This window comes from Tubulanus polymorphus, chromosome 4, assembly GCF_964204645.1.
Source record: "Tubulanus polymorphus chromosome 4, tnTubPoly1.2, whole genome shotgun sequence".
Lineage (NCBI taxonomy): Eukaryota > Metazoa > Nemertea > Palaeonemertea > Tubulaniformes > Tubulanidae > Tubulanus > Tubulanus polymorphus.
In genome coordinates, this window is record NC_134028.1 from 6,150,575 (window position 1) to 6,169,733 (window position 19,159).

Sequence of the window (19,159 nt, forward strand, 5' to 3'; positions counted from 1 at the left end):
CAGGTAGAAACGTTTGACTAACGCATATGTGTGTATGCGTTTTTAAGTCGTGCGCTGTCGTACTGTTCTGAATAAACCGCAGGAATCCTGTCAACCGAGCGTGCCCTGCAGGTGCTTGCGTGTCTCCTGATATTGAATAAGATAGTCTTTGTACGGAATCGCGATAACTTAAAAATATAGCGATATATTGTCTTATCATTCTGTGAAGATATGTTTGGACAGAAACCCACGCGTTTGATAAGCCATGTTAGTGTTTACGCGGAACTATATTTTGATTACGATGAAGAAAGACGTTTTCGTATATAAGCATTCTTGTAAGAAGTGAAAGTGTTTTTAAGTACCTAGGCCAAGTTTTATGAAACTTAAAAACTCAAATTTCGCTTTTTTGTCGCTATTTTTCGATAATCGGAACAAAATGAGGAAACAAACTGTTTTCGAAGCATCAGACTTTTTGTTATACCCGGCCCTGGACTAAGTTACGCTGTAAATTTTCGAGTTTTTGAACTAGAAATAAAAACAAAATTGTCAACTGGTTTTAACGAAGTTTAGCCATTAGTCTTCAATCTTTTGTTGAAGAACAATACATCGGAGAATATTAGTAATCATTGTCATGTTGTTTGCGCGTTACATAAACTGCCGAAGTTTGTTTGGCGTTGTTCCTATATTCACAGAACGTGTGAGATTTTACGATTATTTATTTGTTCCCTATAAATTGAATACTGACTCAGGTGTACTGCGTATATATACGCACACACCACACACACCACACACACCACTCGCGCGATCAGTACTTTCTTAGAAACGTTTCACGGGTTTTTGATTCCGATGGTGTTAACGCTCTTATACGGGCATTCGTCCTGAGTTGAATTTCTGATTAGGTTTTAAGTAAATGCAAACATACTTAACCCGCGTAGTTCGGCCATTATATATGTTTTCGAAAGGATTGAAAAGGTTTTTCAGCTGAATAAGATTTTCAAATTCATTTTTTCATTAACGAAAGGTGCAGGTGAAAAGAGTCCTGTAAACAGGACAATGGAGATTCCTATAGTAAACAAATAATTTTCCGAAAATCTTGAAATAATAATAATCAATTAAAAAAAATTGAGTTAGCCCCCGGGGTAAAGTTAATACCAGTCTATAAAACCAGCCCCCTAGATATCTAGATATCTACATGGATCAATTATCTCAGTTTTGAATGAAAAATAACTGATTTTGATAAGCATTGATAAAACCCTATATTCGTGTTATGATGATAATCTATAGAAAATAATCAAAGTCCAAAAATTTTTAGTTGTATATATATTATATTCTAATAGTCATCTAATAGTCATCTTCAGGACGATAAGAATATAGTTGAAACATCTAGCTTAAGGGAACATTTTTGGACTTAAAATTATTTTTCGATTATATTTTGGGATTCTATATAGGCCTAGATTTCTTTTAACTTTGAGTCAGATTTCACATGCGCCCAGCTATTGACCTATTTGATCATTTTCTGGTATTGGGTCATGATATCAAAAAATTGGTTTCTTGACAGTATTTTTCAAAAATATGAATATTTTTTCGGATATATTTTCAGTTCGCAGGCCAAAAGTTTGATCGAATCTGAGGGAAGCTATTTCGACCCCTCAGAGCGATTCAGTCAACTGGTCGGAAGAGCCATGAGGTCTGGTGACGTAAGAGATTGCCCGGTAAGTATCCGCAAATCTGAATCTTAAACTCTTTTACTTTTATTCTGGTAAATTTCAAAAGATTTTCATTTTTTTTTTAATTCTTTTTCATAGAAATCTTGCGGGGAGAAAGTGCTGCTGAATCGAAGTTTAAGGAATTGTCCGGATGTTGGTAAGTTCACGTATGAAACAAAGATAATTTCCGAAGTACCGTCAAATTTTAAAAACCATAAATAAGAACTATAAATTTATTTGATGATCCGGATAGATCAATGTATCCAAAAAGGCCTATAATTCAAGCAAAACATCTTCGTGTAAAATCATTGCTGTATAGTGAAAACATCGGAGTCTATCTAATATAATGGATGAATTCATTCACTGAAATGATTCATCAATTAGATTTATTTGAGTTTGAAATGAACATTGATGTCGTCAATCCACTCTCGGCAGGCAATGTTGACGTTCTTGATTATCGTAGATTGACGACGGGAAGTGTTTCTGTCTGTGTTTCATTTACCTGCTCGCGCCTAGCAACGATTCGTAAAATTTTCACAAACTCAACCGATGATGAATAAATACTGTATGCTTTCGGTTTCAGTGAGCGTCGGTTTAGTTTGGGACACGGATCGACCGAGTATGAACTATATAATGGATATCGGAGAATTGATCGGAACTCATCTGAAACTCACAGACGTAAGTGACTAATATTGATTGCCTCCCTCTCTTCCTCTCTCTCTCTCTTCCTCTCCCGATGGCTGGCCACACGGAGGCATTGACCTGTGAGCCCGTGCTAATAAACAACCATCCTGAAAATCGATCGATTACGCAGACAATAGCTCTACAGTCTCACAAAGAAACAATTCAGTTCACACTGGCTGACGACATGTGCGAAATTATAATCATTAAGACTTGGGGAAAAATGAAATTACAATGTATTACCTTATCTATCGCAGTCTTATATTTTTATCACCGATGAATTGATTCCTAGAATCAGTATCTGCTCAAATCTTTAACTGGCAGATGATTTTCGATAATCTAAATGAGATAGAATGGGTTTAGAGTTGTAAATAACTAATAATTCCGGCAACATTTCAAAATAAGTGCCCTATAATCAATCTATGCAGTATTTTTTTTACCTTTAGGCGCCCCCTATAATTCGTCTGGTCTCTTATTTTCAGTTGTATAATCACGTATCTAATGAGTATTTGCACGAGACGACGTTTGAACTGGTCGGCGTAGTCGCGTATTACGGTAAACATTACTCGTCGTTCGTCAGACATACGCATTCGAAACGATGGATCTATTTCGACGACGCCGCAATTCAGGAGGTCGGTATATGAAATGAATATGGCAATTAGCTTGTTTTACCATGAAAGAAGTTCTAAGAAATCATAGTTTATGCGAGCAACGAGATTGCCGCAAAGCTCGAAAAAAGGCTCTAAATTCCATTAGTGGACAACCCTTTCCGTTAACCCTAGATTCGCCCCTGAACCAACATTACGATGGTATCCGGACTGAAGTTTGAATTTGAAAATTTGAATTATTTTTTTTCAGGTGGGTGACCAGTGGCAAGCGGTGATCGATAAATGCTGTAAATCTCACTATCAGCCTCTGTTGTTGTTGTACGCGAATCCGGAAGGAACGGTCGTGAACACGCACACGGCGCCGCAGACGACGACGATCGTGCCACGCAACACGTTCCGACCGCATCGACGCAATCACAGCCGCTCGTCGAGCGTCGACAGCCTCGGCAGCCCGAGTCGCGGGGGAGGGTCGAGCGGCGCGTCGTCCGACTCGACGGTGAAACTCGCCGACGCCGCGAGACGAGCGATCACGCCGACGCCGTGGGAAATACAAAAACATTCACAGGTGAGTTTCACAGTTATAGTCTAGATAGAACTCTGTAGGTGATAACACATAGGTGAGACGAGATTTAAGGGCAGCTTGTTAGGTTTATTCAGGGACCATATCTAGTCTATTTATCAGTGTGACCACTTACCGCATACTCAGGGGAAAATCAGGGAAATTTGTCGAGATTGCGCGAAAAATCAAACAGTTTCCTTCTATATCTTACGTATTTGCATGTATTAATTGATTGGACTCTCAGATCATGTCAGGGAAACAACATGTCTGATGAGGTTTTTGCTCGTTGAACCAAGCCTTTATGCGCTGTAATGGGTTTAGTTTTGCGCTGGATTTTGCACTCGATTCGACTGTCTACGCAGCTATTAATGCAGTTTTGGGTTTAATTCGAGTTTAAATTGACACAAGGACATGAAAATCAATCTATTTTCAATTACTTAAACTCAAGAGTCAAATCATAACTAAAACTGAAGTGTTTGACTGAGAAACAATGGACTAAATGCTGGGGAAACATACTCAACAAAATATTTGTCAATGTTTCGACGAGTTCCAGTGAAATCAGTTGATCGTAAGAACACAAGTGCCCAAATATTAAGACATGTAGCAAAAGACAGAAATGAGATTGAATGAAGCTCTCAGGAGAGTCGCAAGTTCAACAACTCAAAGTGTTTATCAGGTTAAATACATATACATAATTATCATCACTGATAGATCTCTAGTGGAACAGTCAACAATGTGTGACAGTCAAGTCGATTTCGTTATCTTCGACATGAACGAGAAAATCTTGGAAGCGTCATTTATCTGCGTTAACCTGGTCAGTTCACCGTGCAGTTTGTGTTTACATTTACATGTACGTGCCCGTAAAAATACGTGCAAATCTCAGTAAGGCTGATGGGTCACCAAGTGTGCATAGATTTGCAGAGAAATCACCCTTATCAATGAATGAATTAATGGAACATATTGAGAATAAGGTGATTGTAGTTGAGTTGAACATTCTCAACTGTGAATGAACTTTCACTATTGCTTCGACCCCACAATCGGAGTAGAATACCCATTTGAGTAAGGGGTGGATCCTGGGGCAGACTTTGACCAGGGCAAGAAATCAAAAGGGACAATACTGAACAAGGGCGTGTTAAGTTTTCTGTGCAAGCAAAACCAGGGTCTGGAAAATTTTGAAATTTCAATGCGTTTTCATACAATTTCCAGGCACTTGAGGGACATTTCAGAGATTATAAACTGAATCTCGTGCTGCAGACTGCTGCTATCTTGTTAGTTGTGGGTAAAAAAAGTTCCTTGAAAATTATTGCCATTGTAGTTTCCAACGGGCATGGTGAAAGTGCAAAGAAATCACGTGCTCCAAGCGCTCTGGGTCTGAGCCTGGATGTGTAAAAAGTGGTATAGTGTTAAACACTATTGGCATTGAATCATTCAATTGATTTCGTATAACAATTCTACAACATGTTGCTCGTTCTAATGTATAATGCATCTATATATCATCTGTTGATGTTATTATTGGACTTCAGCCAAATCATCGTCCTTTTTCCTAGCCGCAATATTTTCCATATGTCGGCTTATGATATTCTCATTATCGGCTACGTAAATAGACTGCGAGCTATCGAGATGAAATGGTGCAAAAAAAGAGTAAAACAATACCGCAGACAATCAGTGGTTAAAGTTCATTTATCGCTATCAATTGAAAAACAACCTTTATTCGGTATAATTCGATTGATTACAGTGTTTCTCCCTCCTCCCACCCGCTACGATGTCTGGTGTGGCTAAATTACCCGAATTCAATTGATAATAGTCTCAGACGGTTCCCTTATTAGATTCGATCAGATTCTACAGGAGGTTGTATGAATTAAGTGAGATGAATTATTCGAATGTTTGAACAATCGGTCATATTTTCGTCAAAATAAGCTTTCTGATTTTTCTACAACTTGAATTAATAAGTGTTAGAAATACTGATTTGATTTGTTAAGGTCTTACTGTTGACAACTGATTAATTCAAACATTTTCTCTCATGTTTCGTTGAAACGTTACTGAGAAACTTTGTTACTGCTCACACTTTTCAGAGGTTAGAAGCCCTAGTTTCATAATAAATTTTTCGGTATTTTCAGGTGAATCCACCCCGACGCCGAGCGGTCACTCCTGGACCTGACGATATCAAACGCCACGCAAACGATATCGACATCTCGAATCGCATGAACGAACATCAACGCCAGGGCAGTTTCCTGTTCGCAGTCGACAACAATCTAGAACCGCGCGAAATAGCGCTCGACGACGACGCCAGCGTTCAGAGCTATCAGACGGACTCGTTCCCGCCGCCGCCGCCACCTATCGACGAAAACTGGCATCGTCAGTATAACAGCCAGCATTTATCGCCACGCGACGGCAGCGACGCGGGGAGCAGTAGCTCGGACGCGGGGATCTCGTCCGGTCGACGCACGAAGTCGATCGGTCGACAAAACTCGACGAACGGCAACAGCAAACCGCCGAGTCCTTTTCATCAGCGTAAAATGAAACTGAAAAGTTTGAAATCGGAAATCGCTCGCACGCGTAATTCGTCGACGTCTAGTACGGAGAATACGAACGTCGTCTCCGGCCAGCCGCCGAAATCGCCGGGAATATCGAAGAAGCTGTTCTCGAAAACAAAAGATCTCGTGCGGAAAGAGAGTTTCAAGAAGAACAAAGATAAAGTGCACGCCGATATCATACGCTTTCACATGAACGGCGCGGAAGAAGCACGCAGTTCGCCGCAGCAACCGCGAATCGCCGAAAAGAGTAATTCGAGCGAGAATTTGCTATCGTCGTCGCGAAACGACGGCGATTTACGCCGCGGACAGAAGCTCGTGTCGCGCGCGCAGTCGGTCGACGGGAATTTGAATTGTTTCGACGCGGATGCCGACCCGCGTTCGGTGAGGTTCGCCGCCGACGCGTGGACACGGCCGGCCGGACGCACATGCGACGACTCGTCGTATCCGCAACCGAGTCGCACGTACATCGATAACGGATATCAGAGTTTACCGCGTCCGAAGCGTTCGGCGGCGAAGGCGAGTAAATCGTACAGCATACAGAAAATGGATCAGCCGGACGGCGCGCGAAACGTCGTCATCGACGCGTCGAAATCGATGAGTCGTAAAAACAACGGCCCCGCATCGCCGGATCATAAAAACTATATCAGTCGCAATACGGTCGAAGCGATATTGATGCGACAAGGCGTGCAGGCAAAAACTGCGCCGCAGGGGGCGCCGCGCTCTCAAACGACGACGGCGCATCGTCATCAGAACGCTCTGAAAGTCGTCATTCCCGAACGCGACGATACGTCGTTGGACTCGCAGAAAGATTCCGGGTATCGTAGCGGCGGGAGCGCCGGTGATCGCAGTTCGGCGAGTAGTATGTCGGTCGATTCACCGACTACGGCGCCATCTAACAACGGTCAACCTCACTATCAACAGCAGCAACAGCAGACATACAGACAGAATAACAACAGAAATAACGGTGAGTAGAATTTCTAAAAACTTAGAGTGAAATCGATTTGAAACCTTTTTCAATATTTGGTCATTTGGTATGAACGAGAGCTTTATAAAGTTTTCATACTAGGGGCCAGTTGCTCAAAAGGTTGTTAAAGATAACCGGCGGATAAATACCATAGAAACAATGAACTTTTAATTGTAACTATCCACTGGTTAACTCTAACCAACTTTTCAGCAACTGGCCTTGTATTGTGGAAAATTGTTGAAACCAGTCGTACTTTTATAGGTTTATTAGTTTTATTAGTATAAGATACAAGCTTTTGCTATTAATGTCCTAGTAGCTTTAACAGGTTAACGAATACAGTCAATGCAAAAACAACAGTATCTATAGCCAGAGAATATATACGGAATTGTCATAAGAATTCATTTGATATTTTTAGGCAATACAAACAGTAATCCTATCTACGGCGATGTGTCAGAATTCGAGAAGAAAGGTAAGACAATGATTTTTTAATACTTCCTGGATGTGAATAATGCAAAGATGGGGAAAGGAGTACTTATTGTATTCTGGTGCATGATTGAAGTTCATGAGAATACGGTGCTAAACAAACAAAAAAGTGTATTGTATGCAGGCGTATTTTAATATATGAATAGAAATATTGTAATTTTCAGTTATCAGTTTCAATAATGACTCAGAGAGTTATATGAGTCATGCGTAAATTGTTTGTTTATCAGGTGTTTCGCCCTGTTAGCGGGCGAACTTATCAATTCGCTACTGTGTCGTGTGTAACAAATTCTGAAAATGGCTAATTTCAGGTTTTCAAAGTCAATGCGAACACTTGTGCACGAGAGCGGAAGATTTGATGGAAAAGTCCGTGCGAACTGAAGAATCGGGAGACCTGCATAATGCTTTAATGTTCTGCACACAGGCGACCAGTAAGTGTAATAAACGCATAAAATATCGTGACAAATGACTTAGGTTTTTGAGTTAAGTTGTTTGAGTAAAGTTGTTTTAAAGTTGAGTCAGTGCCTTTGATGTGAATGAAATTCTTTTTCCATTCATTCATAGAATAGGCGTTTGCTTTCATGTGCCTGTTTTATTTAGTTTTTTGGAGAATTTAGTGCACTTGCAAGTTTACTAACGATAGGATAGAATGGGGTAAACATCAAAAAAAGTATCGGCCACTTTAAACTTTGTGATCTCCCCTATCGATGAAATGACATTAAGCGACTTTTCATCTTAGCATTATTGTTTTGCATTCAATGCATGATTGTAATACACTCTGAAAACATAACGGTTATTAATCGTTTAAGTGTTGTAGAGCTATCGATTTATTCCTCCCGAGACAAAAAATGATTATTAATCAAAGTTTGTTGATCGGATATTTTATCGCATGATTAGCAACAGCTGTATACATTCATTCTATCGACCGACCAACACGATTATATTTTGTGCGTAACCATTGTATGACTTGAGATTAATTTCCTGTCTTAATCACTGAATATGACATCCCATCTTGAAAGGCTTGAACCCGGTAACCACGCAACGAATTACCGTACCAGTGGACCCATCCTCTCTCGTGCTGAGATTCAAACTTGATGGCGCAGTAGTAAGGTTCAAACCCATCTCCTAGTTTATCCATATTCAAGCATGCTGGGATTGTGAGATCCAACAAACTACAGCCCGGCCCTAGAAGGCTAGATGTGTAGCTACCAGGCATTGTTAATATAACTTATTAACTCTAACCCAAGGGTTAACTGATGATGAATTGAGTTGACGCCGGTTTTATAGAGTGGTATTGTCTTTAATGAGGGGTTTATTCAATTCAATTTCAATTGAATGAACCCCTGGGTTGAAGATAATACCAGCCTATAAAACTGGGTTCTTAGGATAAACTCAATTGGGAATTAATTGAGTTATCCCTCTGTTTAAAGTTTAAAGTTAACACCGGTCTTTAAAACCGGGCCTTGGTTAAAGTTAATTGCCGTATGTAAAACCTGCGGCTCTAGTGATGGAATAATTTGAATTTTAAATTGTAATCTGATAATTTCTCCTGTATTTACAGTTTGTCTGAAACAGGCTATGGATATACCGTACATAGATAACCAGGCTCACATGTACGCGCAGATGAAACACAATACGTGCGTGATGAGAACGCGTAGTCTGCACAGACGTATAATGATGCGTCAAGATTCCGGTAATTCAACGATGTCATCAACGCCGAGCGAATCAAATTCAGATCATAGGTAATTAATGATGATGATGATGATGATATAAGTGATAACTGCTGATATAAGCCGTGATCACACAGAGATGATTTGACCCGGGCCAAATTGGCATGGATCAGGCCCGAGACGAATTTTGCCGGTACCTAATTTAGAGAGGGCGTTCATACGTAAACCACTCACTTGATTCTTAACAATGCTTTAACACTTCGGAACTATGACTTCGGAAACCAGTTGCAATTTAAAATTTGGCTCGGGTCTGGTCTGACATTTTTGGTCAAACAGGCGCAGGCCGGTTTGGCACCGGTATGAACAGTTTTTCCTGACCATGATGCTCGTGTGATCACGGCTATAGATGACTCCTGAGCTGTTAAGAGATCATCGGATGTTACTTTAGCCCATGGAGAGATGACTGATATATGGTAAGAGGTATGGCTGAGGGTAATGATACCAACCGATGAAAGCATCAGTGCTGATTAAAATCCTATAGCAGTGAAAATGGCGCTGTAGAAATTAAGTTGTTATTAGTATTAACCTTGATATTAATATGATGATATTTGATGTACATAGCTGTGAAAATAAAGATGTATTGATTTTCTGTGTTTTAGCAATAATCCATCGAATGCTGTGACGAACGAATCGCAGAAACAGAACGTGAATTTGAAACCTCCGTCTGCGTCGTCGCGTCAACGCCCGCAAAGCGCCGATACGCGGACCGCTCGAGAGCGTTCGCTTACGCGAAATAAACCGAACATTCCGTCGAAACCGGCCTCGTTTTCCGAGCACGACGCGCTGCAGCGTAAGAGTCGCGTCGATATTTCGCAAGCCAACAACGCCAATGCCGGGAAATATTGCGTGCGTAATCCGCAAATCGTCACTCAGTCGGACGCGGGGAAAAGTCGCGGTCGCGCGGGAAGTCTGACGTCGACCGGTGAAAACGGCGCCGATAATTCGCCGGCTCAGATCATCGATTTCGAGGTGAACCGCACGGCTGATATATACGCGACGTTACCGAAACGCGGCTTGCATAATAAACCGATCGTAACGAAAGACACGAAACACGTTCAGGCGTATCAGGATTACCTAAACAAACAACGCATTCATAACGAAGGGATCAATATAACCGGTGGACAGAATCAAGGCCCGAGTGGAGGACAGGTGACTCAGGCGCCGAATGGTCAAAGTTCGAACGAAATGTTGACGCAAAATGTCGTGATGCGACGGAGACGTTCGGCTGATAAAGTGAAGCCGCCTCCTCCAGTTCGTAAGAGCAGTATTCCGAATAGTCAGGCAGTCGCTCAGGCTATTAGCAACATGTCTCAACAAGCTGCTCAACAAGCCGCTCAGCAGTCAGCTCAACAGTCCGCTCAGCAACCTGTTCAGCAGACAGCTCAGCAACCTGTTCGGCAGACGGCGGACGGACAGTCGAGAAGATCGAATTATGCGGATCCAGGATCGATAGGATTGCAGGATCGCGGCGTACAACGGGATTACCCTTCGCAAGTGAGCCTTGCGAGACAGCCGAATCGCGCCGACTTCAACAACGGTCAAAACGATCCGCGAAGAAATAACCCACCAGAATCTCATAAAGATCCGTACGCGAATTATAAGGAAGGCTGTTACCCGCCGGCGAGTGTCGGAAGTGCCGGAGGACAGGCCCCGCGGCAACAGAATACCGCCGTGTTACCGAACCGACCGCAGTTACCGGATAGTTACCAACGAGTGTCGCCTCGCGACGACGTCGCTGCGCGGAACGCGGCCCGACAAGCGAATCGCAATAGCGGGTATTATCCGCAGAATGGCGGCAGCGGTCCCGGCACGCAACAGCAACACGCGTTTAATAATCGCGATCAACAACACGCGAATTACGGCGTTTACGATTCTCCGCGCGCGACGAATCGACAATCCGAACAGATGAACTCCGGCCCGGGACGACCGGATACAGCGTACAGACACCCTCAACGCGATGGTATGTCATCTTAATCGTATCCATTCCTCGTTCGTTGATACAAGGTGGCCACTTACCTGGAAATCAGGGGAAAAAGTCGGGGAATTTTGTAAAAAGGCTAAAAATCAGGGATAAGGCACAGTTTCTGTCTATGTCTTCTGTATTTGACTGTGTTAACTGATTAGATTCTGAGCATATCAAGTCAGGGAAAACAACGTTCATGTTAGGGAACTAGAAATAGCCTCAACTATATATAACCATAGTCTATGCAACTGGCTCCAAATTGAAATGTGAATTTGTATATATTTATTGTTTTCAGTTTCGTCAGATCGTTCGAGGGGTAATCGAGAGATGCCTGTCTATCATCGACAAAATAGCGACCCATCTCGAGAACGTTATAACAGAGAACGCAGCAATCTCAGACCCACTCGTAAGTATTCATTTACTTACTGTACTTTTTGGCTGCCGGAATAAGAATTTACTGAATAATTTCATGAACTTGTTTCTCGCTGTTTGAATTTTAATGCCTAATTTTAAATAACCGCCTCCGTTTTCATAGAATTTTGTCCGATATGCGGACAGGTGGAAACGTGGATTCCGCAGATGCAGAAGTGTAAAGTGTGCGACTGCATCAGTTATGACAATCCACCGAACAACGCGCATTACCAGCAGAAAAATTCCTCATCGTCGTCGTCGCGACAGCAAACTTACATAGCTCCAGATGATGGTAAGTATCGCTTAGATGACTCTGAAGATTTATACCTCGAACTCTATAGGATACGAATGGCAGCCGATGCATGCAAATGAAATCAGTTGCCACATAGAATTAAAACCATGAAACCGGTGAGGCTTTGCCTCGCTGTTTTTGAAAAAAAAGACACGATAATAACCGAATCAAGAAATTCAGTTTTATCTCCAATTTAAGAATAACTTTTTGATCAGACTGGATCGAAAACATTGAAAAATTTTCGCTATAGTTATTCAATTTGCGACTGTTTCATTTGATTTGTTTTGCATCTGCTGCCATTTGAAAATATTTCATATTTTAAGCAAATCGACGATAGATACTCGCCTATTTTCTGTCAAACTATTGTTCTCGGCTATAATTTCTGATACTTAAATGATACTACATTTCTTTCGATATTACCTCAGATGAAATTGCAATTTCCAATTATTTGAAGTATGAAATATTTTTCCCCAAATAGTATTTGGTTTAGTATTTTATTGATGTAGCCACTGGAAAGCCTAATTTACCAAATACTGACTATAGAAATTCGCACAAAAATCATTCATTTCATTTCATACGACCCTAAGATATTTCAAACAGTATATTTTAGATATTCATTGTCATTCTGAGTCAAAATATTCATGATCACATTAACAAAGTCCTGAAATACATGTATCGGAATGCTTCAGCCTACGTATCATTTGGAACAGAAAAATCCCTTTAAGAAATGGCCATGAAATATGACGCTTTAGTACCGGGTATGGCAAATTATAGTTGACACTTTGATTACGGGTTGTCAGATATTAAGGGCACCTCAGGTCAGTTATGCTGAAGCATTTAATATGTTTGATGTCAACTTGAACTGCAGCCAGAACTGTAGAATGTCAGTTCCAACGCATAATTGGCAAATGGAAAAATTTTGGGTCTCGAGTACGTAGCCAAAGACAGTTCGAGTTGACATGATACGTGTAAACACTTGAATAAAGTGGAACCTTACTTCTATAGCCATTTAGAGTTTGAACTGGGTGTCGGGTTTCTTCCGAATTATGCCAGTTGTTTTTTAGATCGCGAATTCCCGCCAAGAATCGTTGAGGTTCCACTGTATTCGAATTTCCGTTCCCCTCCCCCGAAAAATGACATGTCGTGCCCCCCGAATACACTGATTATATCAACGGACACGTGAATCAGTTGCCTGTAGCTTTTTGTTTTAATGAATTAATGTCACTAGCCGCACAAAATCCTAATCTGCAATATTCTAATGTTGCTTTCCCAACAGGAATTGACTGTCTGGACACACCATCTGATAGTAGTAGTCTTATCAATGTAAGTACCCAATATTCCGTTTTCGTTAGGTGACAATAATTTTTTTTCATACACACACACTTCATTAAGTGAATAATTAAGGTCCAGCTAGTAAGAAAGGGAATTTTTACATTTTACAGTGGAACCTTACAACAAACACTAGCCAGACTGTTCCAGCTCACCCTCCCTTTTCAACTATATATCAACTGGCTACTGAGTTGATTGAGTCCAAATTTGCTGGTATATGATGATATGGGTATAACTAAAAAGATATGATTATGTCTTTATGTATTTTTGGTGTCACTGATGTCATCATATTTCTGCCAGCCCAATCAAAATCCTAAAGCCTAGATCACTGGCCCTAACGATCAACCTCATAACCCAACTCTAGGTTCTAAGACTGTGGCCCAGCGGGTGGCACTATAGCTGCGATCACGCAAGCGTTTTAAGCCTGGGCCAAATTTGGCCAAACCATTTCTGTGTGATCGAAGCTCATAGCTCTGCTGGCCATGCTGGCCATTTCCAGAAACCCTACTAGTAGAACCTGTCATATCTTTTTTACGTTATCAATCTCTCATGGACAAGGGTTTATTCTCTTCACTAAGCCTGCTTTTACAGACCTATAATTATTCACATAGTATATATTCTCGATTCCCGCGTATATATACTTGTTAGTATTCCTCACGAAGTGTTATTTTGAATATCACCCGGATGTGTATTATTTTAATGATGCCAGGTTCCTCGCGGTCGAAAAGTCTCTAGAAACACGAATCGATGTTTTCGCTGGTCAGATGCGTAACGTATTTGCATCACTTGTCAAGTTTGGAATGATATTCTAACAGCTCTGCATGCGTCGCGTAGTTCAATTGCGATGAAATTCATCGTTTTAGCCGTTAAGCCAACCTAACACGCATGTTGAAACATTTTGTGTTTGAGGTTCGATATGAAGAGTTTTGTTTTTAATGAAGTTTGATTTATTTAGTTCAGTTTAGTAACAACATCCATTTGCTGATCTTGAAGAATGATATTATGTTAACCAAATATTATTTCTGTTTATATTCTATTTGGTTTGTGTGCGGTCAAACTTCTAAGGAATCTTAATGATGCTACTCTTTACAATGCAAATGGTTGTCTTCCCTTTCCCTTGATTTAAAAAAGAACAATTTTAAACTAAGTAGCCTGAAACAGTGAATTACTTCAGTCGAGAGTGATATGCTCTTTATTGTGCAGCGTCTTTTTTTCACCAAGAACTTCAAAATTTTCGATTCTTTGCCCTTGAATTTAGAAACAGCATTTTAGAATATGTAGATGTGTTATGTGAATAAGAACGCTATGATATGATACACTGACTGTATGTGGTAAGGGTGGAATTTCAGCCGAGACACAATTGTTATTCCACCTGCGATAATTTGATCGATGCACTGAGATAGCAAACCATCAGACTGATTGATATTAACATCATCAAAATTCCTCATTCATCCCGCACAGGCAGGTTCGCTTCCTCATCCATTCCTGTACTGTCATATTCAGTCATTCATTCGTTCATAATCATTCTAACTCTTAATTGGTAAATTACTTTGTTCACTGCCTTGTTCGATTGCTCAAAATTAATGCTGTGTGTCTCATCAATCCGTGCAATGTGGATTGTCAAACTTCAGACATCACTGTCTTATCGGCCAGAAAACTTTTTATGTCAATTAGATTTTTTTTTAGTTGAGCGAATTAACATTACATTGTTTCAGGAATTTATGTTTTCAAAATATCAGAATTTTTATTTATCGAAGAGTATTTAATGACATTTATCTTAAATATTCATACCCTGGTTGTACCAACGACAGATATTGCCGCGATCACACGGACATTGGGAAAAGATCAGGCCACCGTCAAATTTGGCCCATGCCTAATGAAAGAGGGCATTCATACGTAAACCACTCCTTTGATACTAAATAATGCAGCAAAGTTGAATCATTTCTGGAACCAGTTGCAATACAATACGCAATAATTTGACCCACACTAAAATTTGGCTCAGGCCTGATGCTACGTTTTTGGTCGGGCCAAACAGGCACAGGCCCATTTGGCACCCATACAAGCAGTTGTTCCAGGCCAAAAAACGCTTGTGTGATCACGGCTAATGTTTTGAGGTCCATTTGCAAATTAAGAAATCAATGAGTTGAAATTCTTTTGGATGTTGAAATTTTTGGCAAAACAATTTAATATTTTGATTTATTTTCAACCATTTCAGGATGTCGATCACTTGATAGACGTCGCCCGTTTAAAACCGTCCGGTTCAAGCAGTCCTAGAGGAGCCCTGGTCAGTTCTCCTAGCCCCTATTATGATCCGGCCCAAATATCGACCGACGAAGGCGTCACCGATCTGTCCAAAACGGAATCGAGCCAGACCGATTCCGACGTCCACCACGGTGACTCCAACAAGTCGGTGAAACAGATCGCGCTCTGTTTCGAGAACACGCTCGAGCGTCTGTCGCACTCGCGATCGGCGCACAACCTAAACACGCTCGGACGCGGCAAGGAACCGCCTGGCCGCGTGAAACCGGCGTTTCTGCGCAAGGACAAAACGAAGATGAAAAAAAGCGTCACGTTCTCGGAGAACATCTCGTTGCTCGGCGGCAGCAACGTCGCATTGGAGAAACTCGGCTACGACTCCGACTACGACGAGGACACGAGCGACTCGTGCGACTCGACCGACGGACAAATACGCTGTAGTCTGTGTCAGAAACGTCGAGTCGACCCCGGTGAGAATTACTGCCGCGATTGTCATTACTACATGTCGCGATTCCGACCGCGTTCGTCGTGTCAGAGCAGCGGCAGCGAAGATGACGACCCCGTACTGCGAGTGAAAATAGTCTAATTCAAAGAAAAAAAGTCGTCGCTCGTTTTGTGTTCATTGTAGCTAATCGTATAAGAGATGTTATTATCACCTATAAAAATGTGTATATACGAATATTGACGATTATTTTAATAATTGTATTAGGATTTTATGATGATATTGATCGTCGGAAACTGACGACAAACTTTCGTGAGGTATTCGTTTTAGGCAGACGTCGATTTTAAATGTATATAGATAAATCGGATTTAGAAATTCCATGCTCTATTTTTCGAAATCGCTGTAGTCTGCTGGTTACTTTGTATATATCGGGGGTTATTTTCGGAGGGTGCCGTTCATCCTCTGATCACCGGGATCTGTGTTTTATCCGTACTGAAAAATCTGCGTTGTACGATGTATATGCTTTAAAATTATATGACACTAGTGCATTCGTTGTTCGCGTATTTCATGTTTTAGAAAAAAGTTCCAGTTAAAAAACTTGGTTCTCTTCATTGAGAAAAGTTCTACTTTGAGATTTGTATATTGACCATCTGAATTGATGCTGAAATATTAAGGAAACACTGCCATTTATTCGCGAACAGAGGTCCTGGTTTTTAAACGCATTTTTTATTGAAACACTGAATATTTTTTTTTTAATCGTTTTATTCATATTAGTTACCGTGGATATATCTTATTCTTTTAAAATAACTGAAAAATCATGAGAATTTTGTCAAGAAAAATGTATTGGCTTTTTATGCACCGTGTATGGGTACTAATTTAACCCTTTCAATTCCATTGATCAGCATATGTACTTTGAAGGCTCGATTTCATATGATAAGAATTAAAAATCTTGTAAGTAATTCAGTAAAAATCAGTAAAGTATGTTATAAAAAGATCAGCAAAATTATGAATCAGAGGAATATGGTACATTTCATGTCTGTCCGGTATTCTGTGAAATTCTGTAAAATTTTGTCGATTATTTCAGCTGTTAAATTAGGCATTGTTGTATCCTTCTGATGTTGTTTATCCGTCCTTGGTGAATTTTCTCTTCAACACACTTCTGTCCAGAACTCAAAAACAGTTTTTGACGTCCAACATAAATTAGATATATTTATATATAATATATAAATAGATAGATATCCATTGTGTTTTAATTGCCTGTAGATTAGCTACTTATCTGATTCCTGTAGAAAAATGTGATTTCACTTTCATTCGTCCAAAGTTGATAATGTTAAACTCTAGAAATTAAAGATGTTGGGAAGGAAAAAATGGTTAAATGCTAATTGTATATGTCTATCTTTGTTGTAAAATATTGACTACTGTCTCTCGCAAATGACTTCTCGAAATGCGGCATTATTCCTGGAAACCTGGGTATTTGAATTCAACTTAAGCGTTGTTCTAAAACTCGGGATCTAGTTCCACAGTTCTGAGGTCTTGTTCACTCTGAGTTACAATTAAGATGGTTAAGTTCATTTTCGATGTTTTAACTCGAGTCTTAGCTCACAACTGAGGAACTGGGTCTTGGGTTTAAATGAAAATCCGACTTTAACTAAGGTGTCATGAACTTACTAAACAACCCTGGAACTGTTTTTGTACCTCTGAAAGGGCCAAATACAGATAATCCTAACGTATAGTTCATTTTTGCGCGGAGAAAGTTTTTAGTGATATAACCGGTAAATTTCAGCTCTCAATCCATCCACAATTTCCTGCCTATCAAAGTACATTGTAGTATAGTTACTGTATATGATGCTTAGATTCTGTTTGTTTTAGAAATAACGAAACTTTCTTGTTGCTGTGGCGCTCGTTCCGAGTCGATACAATCGACGACAGTTCCTAGTTCGTCGATAGCCGCAGATAGTAGTGTTTGGCCACATTTCTGTTGGTGGTGAAAAAAAATATTTATTATTCGTATTGTAAATTATTATTTGTTGAAGTTGCATTTTGTAGAATGATATGCATACACAATGTACAAGAAGGAATCTCCAGGTATGTTACAATGCTAAGTGATAGTTAGTGATTAGAAGTCTGAATCATCAGAGTCAATAGTAGTTTTTCAGGAGCTGGAGCCAATTTCACAAAAAAGCTTAACTCAGATTTTTGGTGTAATTGCCATTGGTTACTTCATGTTTTCGATGAGGACAACAATTAAAACTTATCCGTTTTTGGCTTACACTTTTTCGTGAAACTAGGCCCTGAAGTCTAAATTGAGTGACATAAGAAATGATTCTGGACTTAAACTCAAAATTCAGGACTATCATAATTTGACCTTGCTGATTCATTCTTCTATTGGCTGGCCGTCCAGTGCAGCATTATTATATCTAATGTAAACAATAAAAAGAAACATCTCGGCTTTTTTGAAAAATCATCGTTTAAAGCTCGCGTAAAATAGAATATGTGCTATGTCTAGTCAGTCAAATCACCACACAGATTTTTCTATTTCGGTTTTTTGATAAAAGAACATGTATTTTGGTCAATTATATTCAATAATCGCAATCTTAATTAAAGGAAAACATATACTTATATATCTTATATTGATATAAAATGAATGTGTGCGTGTGTATAGAGATATAGCGGTGAATTAACTTTTCTAAACATTGTGTAGATATTTCTAAAAATGTACATTATACAAGATACGTGAAACATATCATTAAATTCCACATATCTGGCGTCTTAAAAATGTTTATAAAGAAAAAACATACGAAAATAAATTTACCTAAAAATTTAATGTTTTGTTGAGGTTATTCTTTGAGTTTAAGATCTAAGGGTGCCCTTCATGAGGGTATCGACTCGGGCACAGGTGTCCTATGTTAGAAGCTTGTCCACATTGATATTCTACTAGGGAAGCTGGATGGAGTTTTCTTGGTTTAGTACTGATTCTGGGTAGAGGAATTCATCCCAGGTTTAGTTCACAGAAACGTCAAGAAGTTTGGTGGCAGCACCTGATGGTCCCCTAGCGAGATAACTGTGAACTAATGTTAGATGTGCAGCGATGCGAATGGGTAGATTTTTCTATTAATGGTGACCTAAACTAGGTGGCAGCACCATACAGTCCCCTAGTGGAATTTCTATGAACTAATAATACAATGCTGAAGATCAAATATCGCTAGTCCACTGAAAACTCACTAG

The 19,159-nt window shown here is 40.1% G+C and overlaps 1 protein-coding gene across 3 annotated transcripts in view; it reads left to right on the forward strand.

Moving 5' to 3' along the window:
• Positions 1–18,732, forward strand: part of LOC141903306 (uncharacterized) — a 30,608-nt gene extending 11,876 nt beyond the window's left edge. For 2 of the 3 annotated variants that reach the window (XM_074791407.1, XM_074791408.1), the window contains exons 7-20: positions 1,580–1,691; positions 1,785–1,842; positions 2,269–2,363; positions 2,849–2,998; positions 3,225–3,539; positions 5,651–7,031; positions 7,447–7,500; positions 7,823–7,942; positions 9,073–9,253; positions 9,841–11,201; positions 11,500–11,610; positions 11,740–11,907; positions 13,184–13,230; positions 15,452–18,732. In XM_074791407.1, the coding sequence (XP_074647508.1) occupies positions 1,580–1,691; positions 1,785–1,842; positions 2,269–2,363; positions 2,849–2,998; positions 3,225–3,539; positions 5,651–7,031; positions 7,447–7,500; positions 7,823–7,942; positions 9,073–9,253; positions 9,841–11,201; positions 11,500–11,610; positions 11,740–11,907; positions 13,184–13,230; positions 15,452–16,078 (4,780 nt within the window). In that variant the 3' untranslated portion in view covers positions 16,079–18,732. The remainder of the gene's footprint in view (positions 1–1,579; positions 1,692–1,784; positions 1,843–2,268; positions 2,364–2,848; positions 2,999–3,224; positions 3,540–5,650; positions 7,032–7,446; positions 7,501–7,822; positions 7,943–9,072; positions 9,254–9,840; positions 11,202–11,499; positions 11,611–11,739; positions 11,908–13,183; positions 13,231–15,451) is intronic. The other variant, XM_074791409.1, reaches the window with a different exon arrangement.
• The last annotated feature ends 427 nt before the right edge of the window (positions 18,733–19,159 follow it).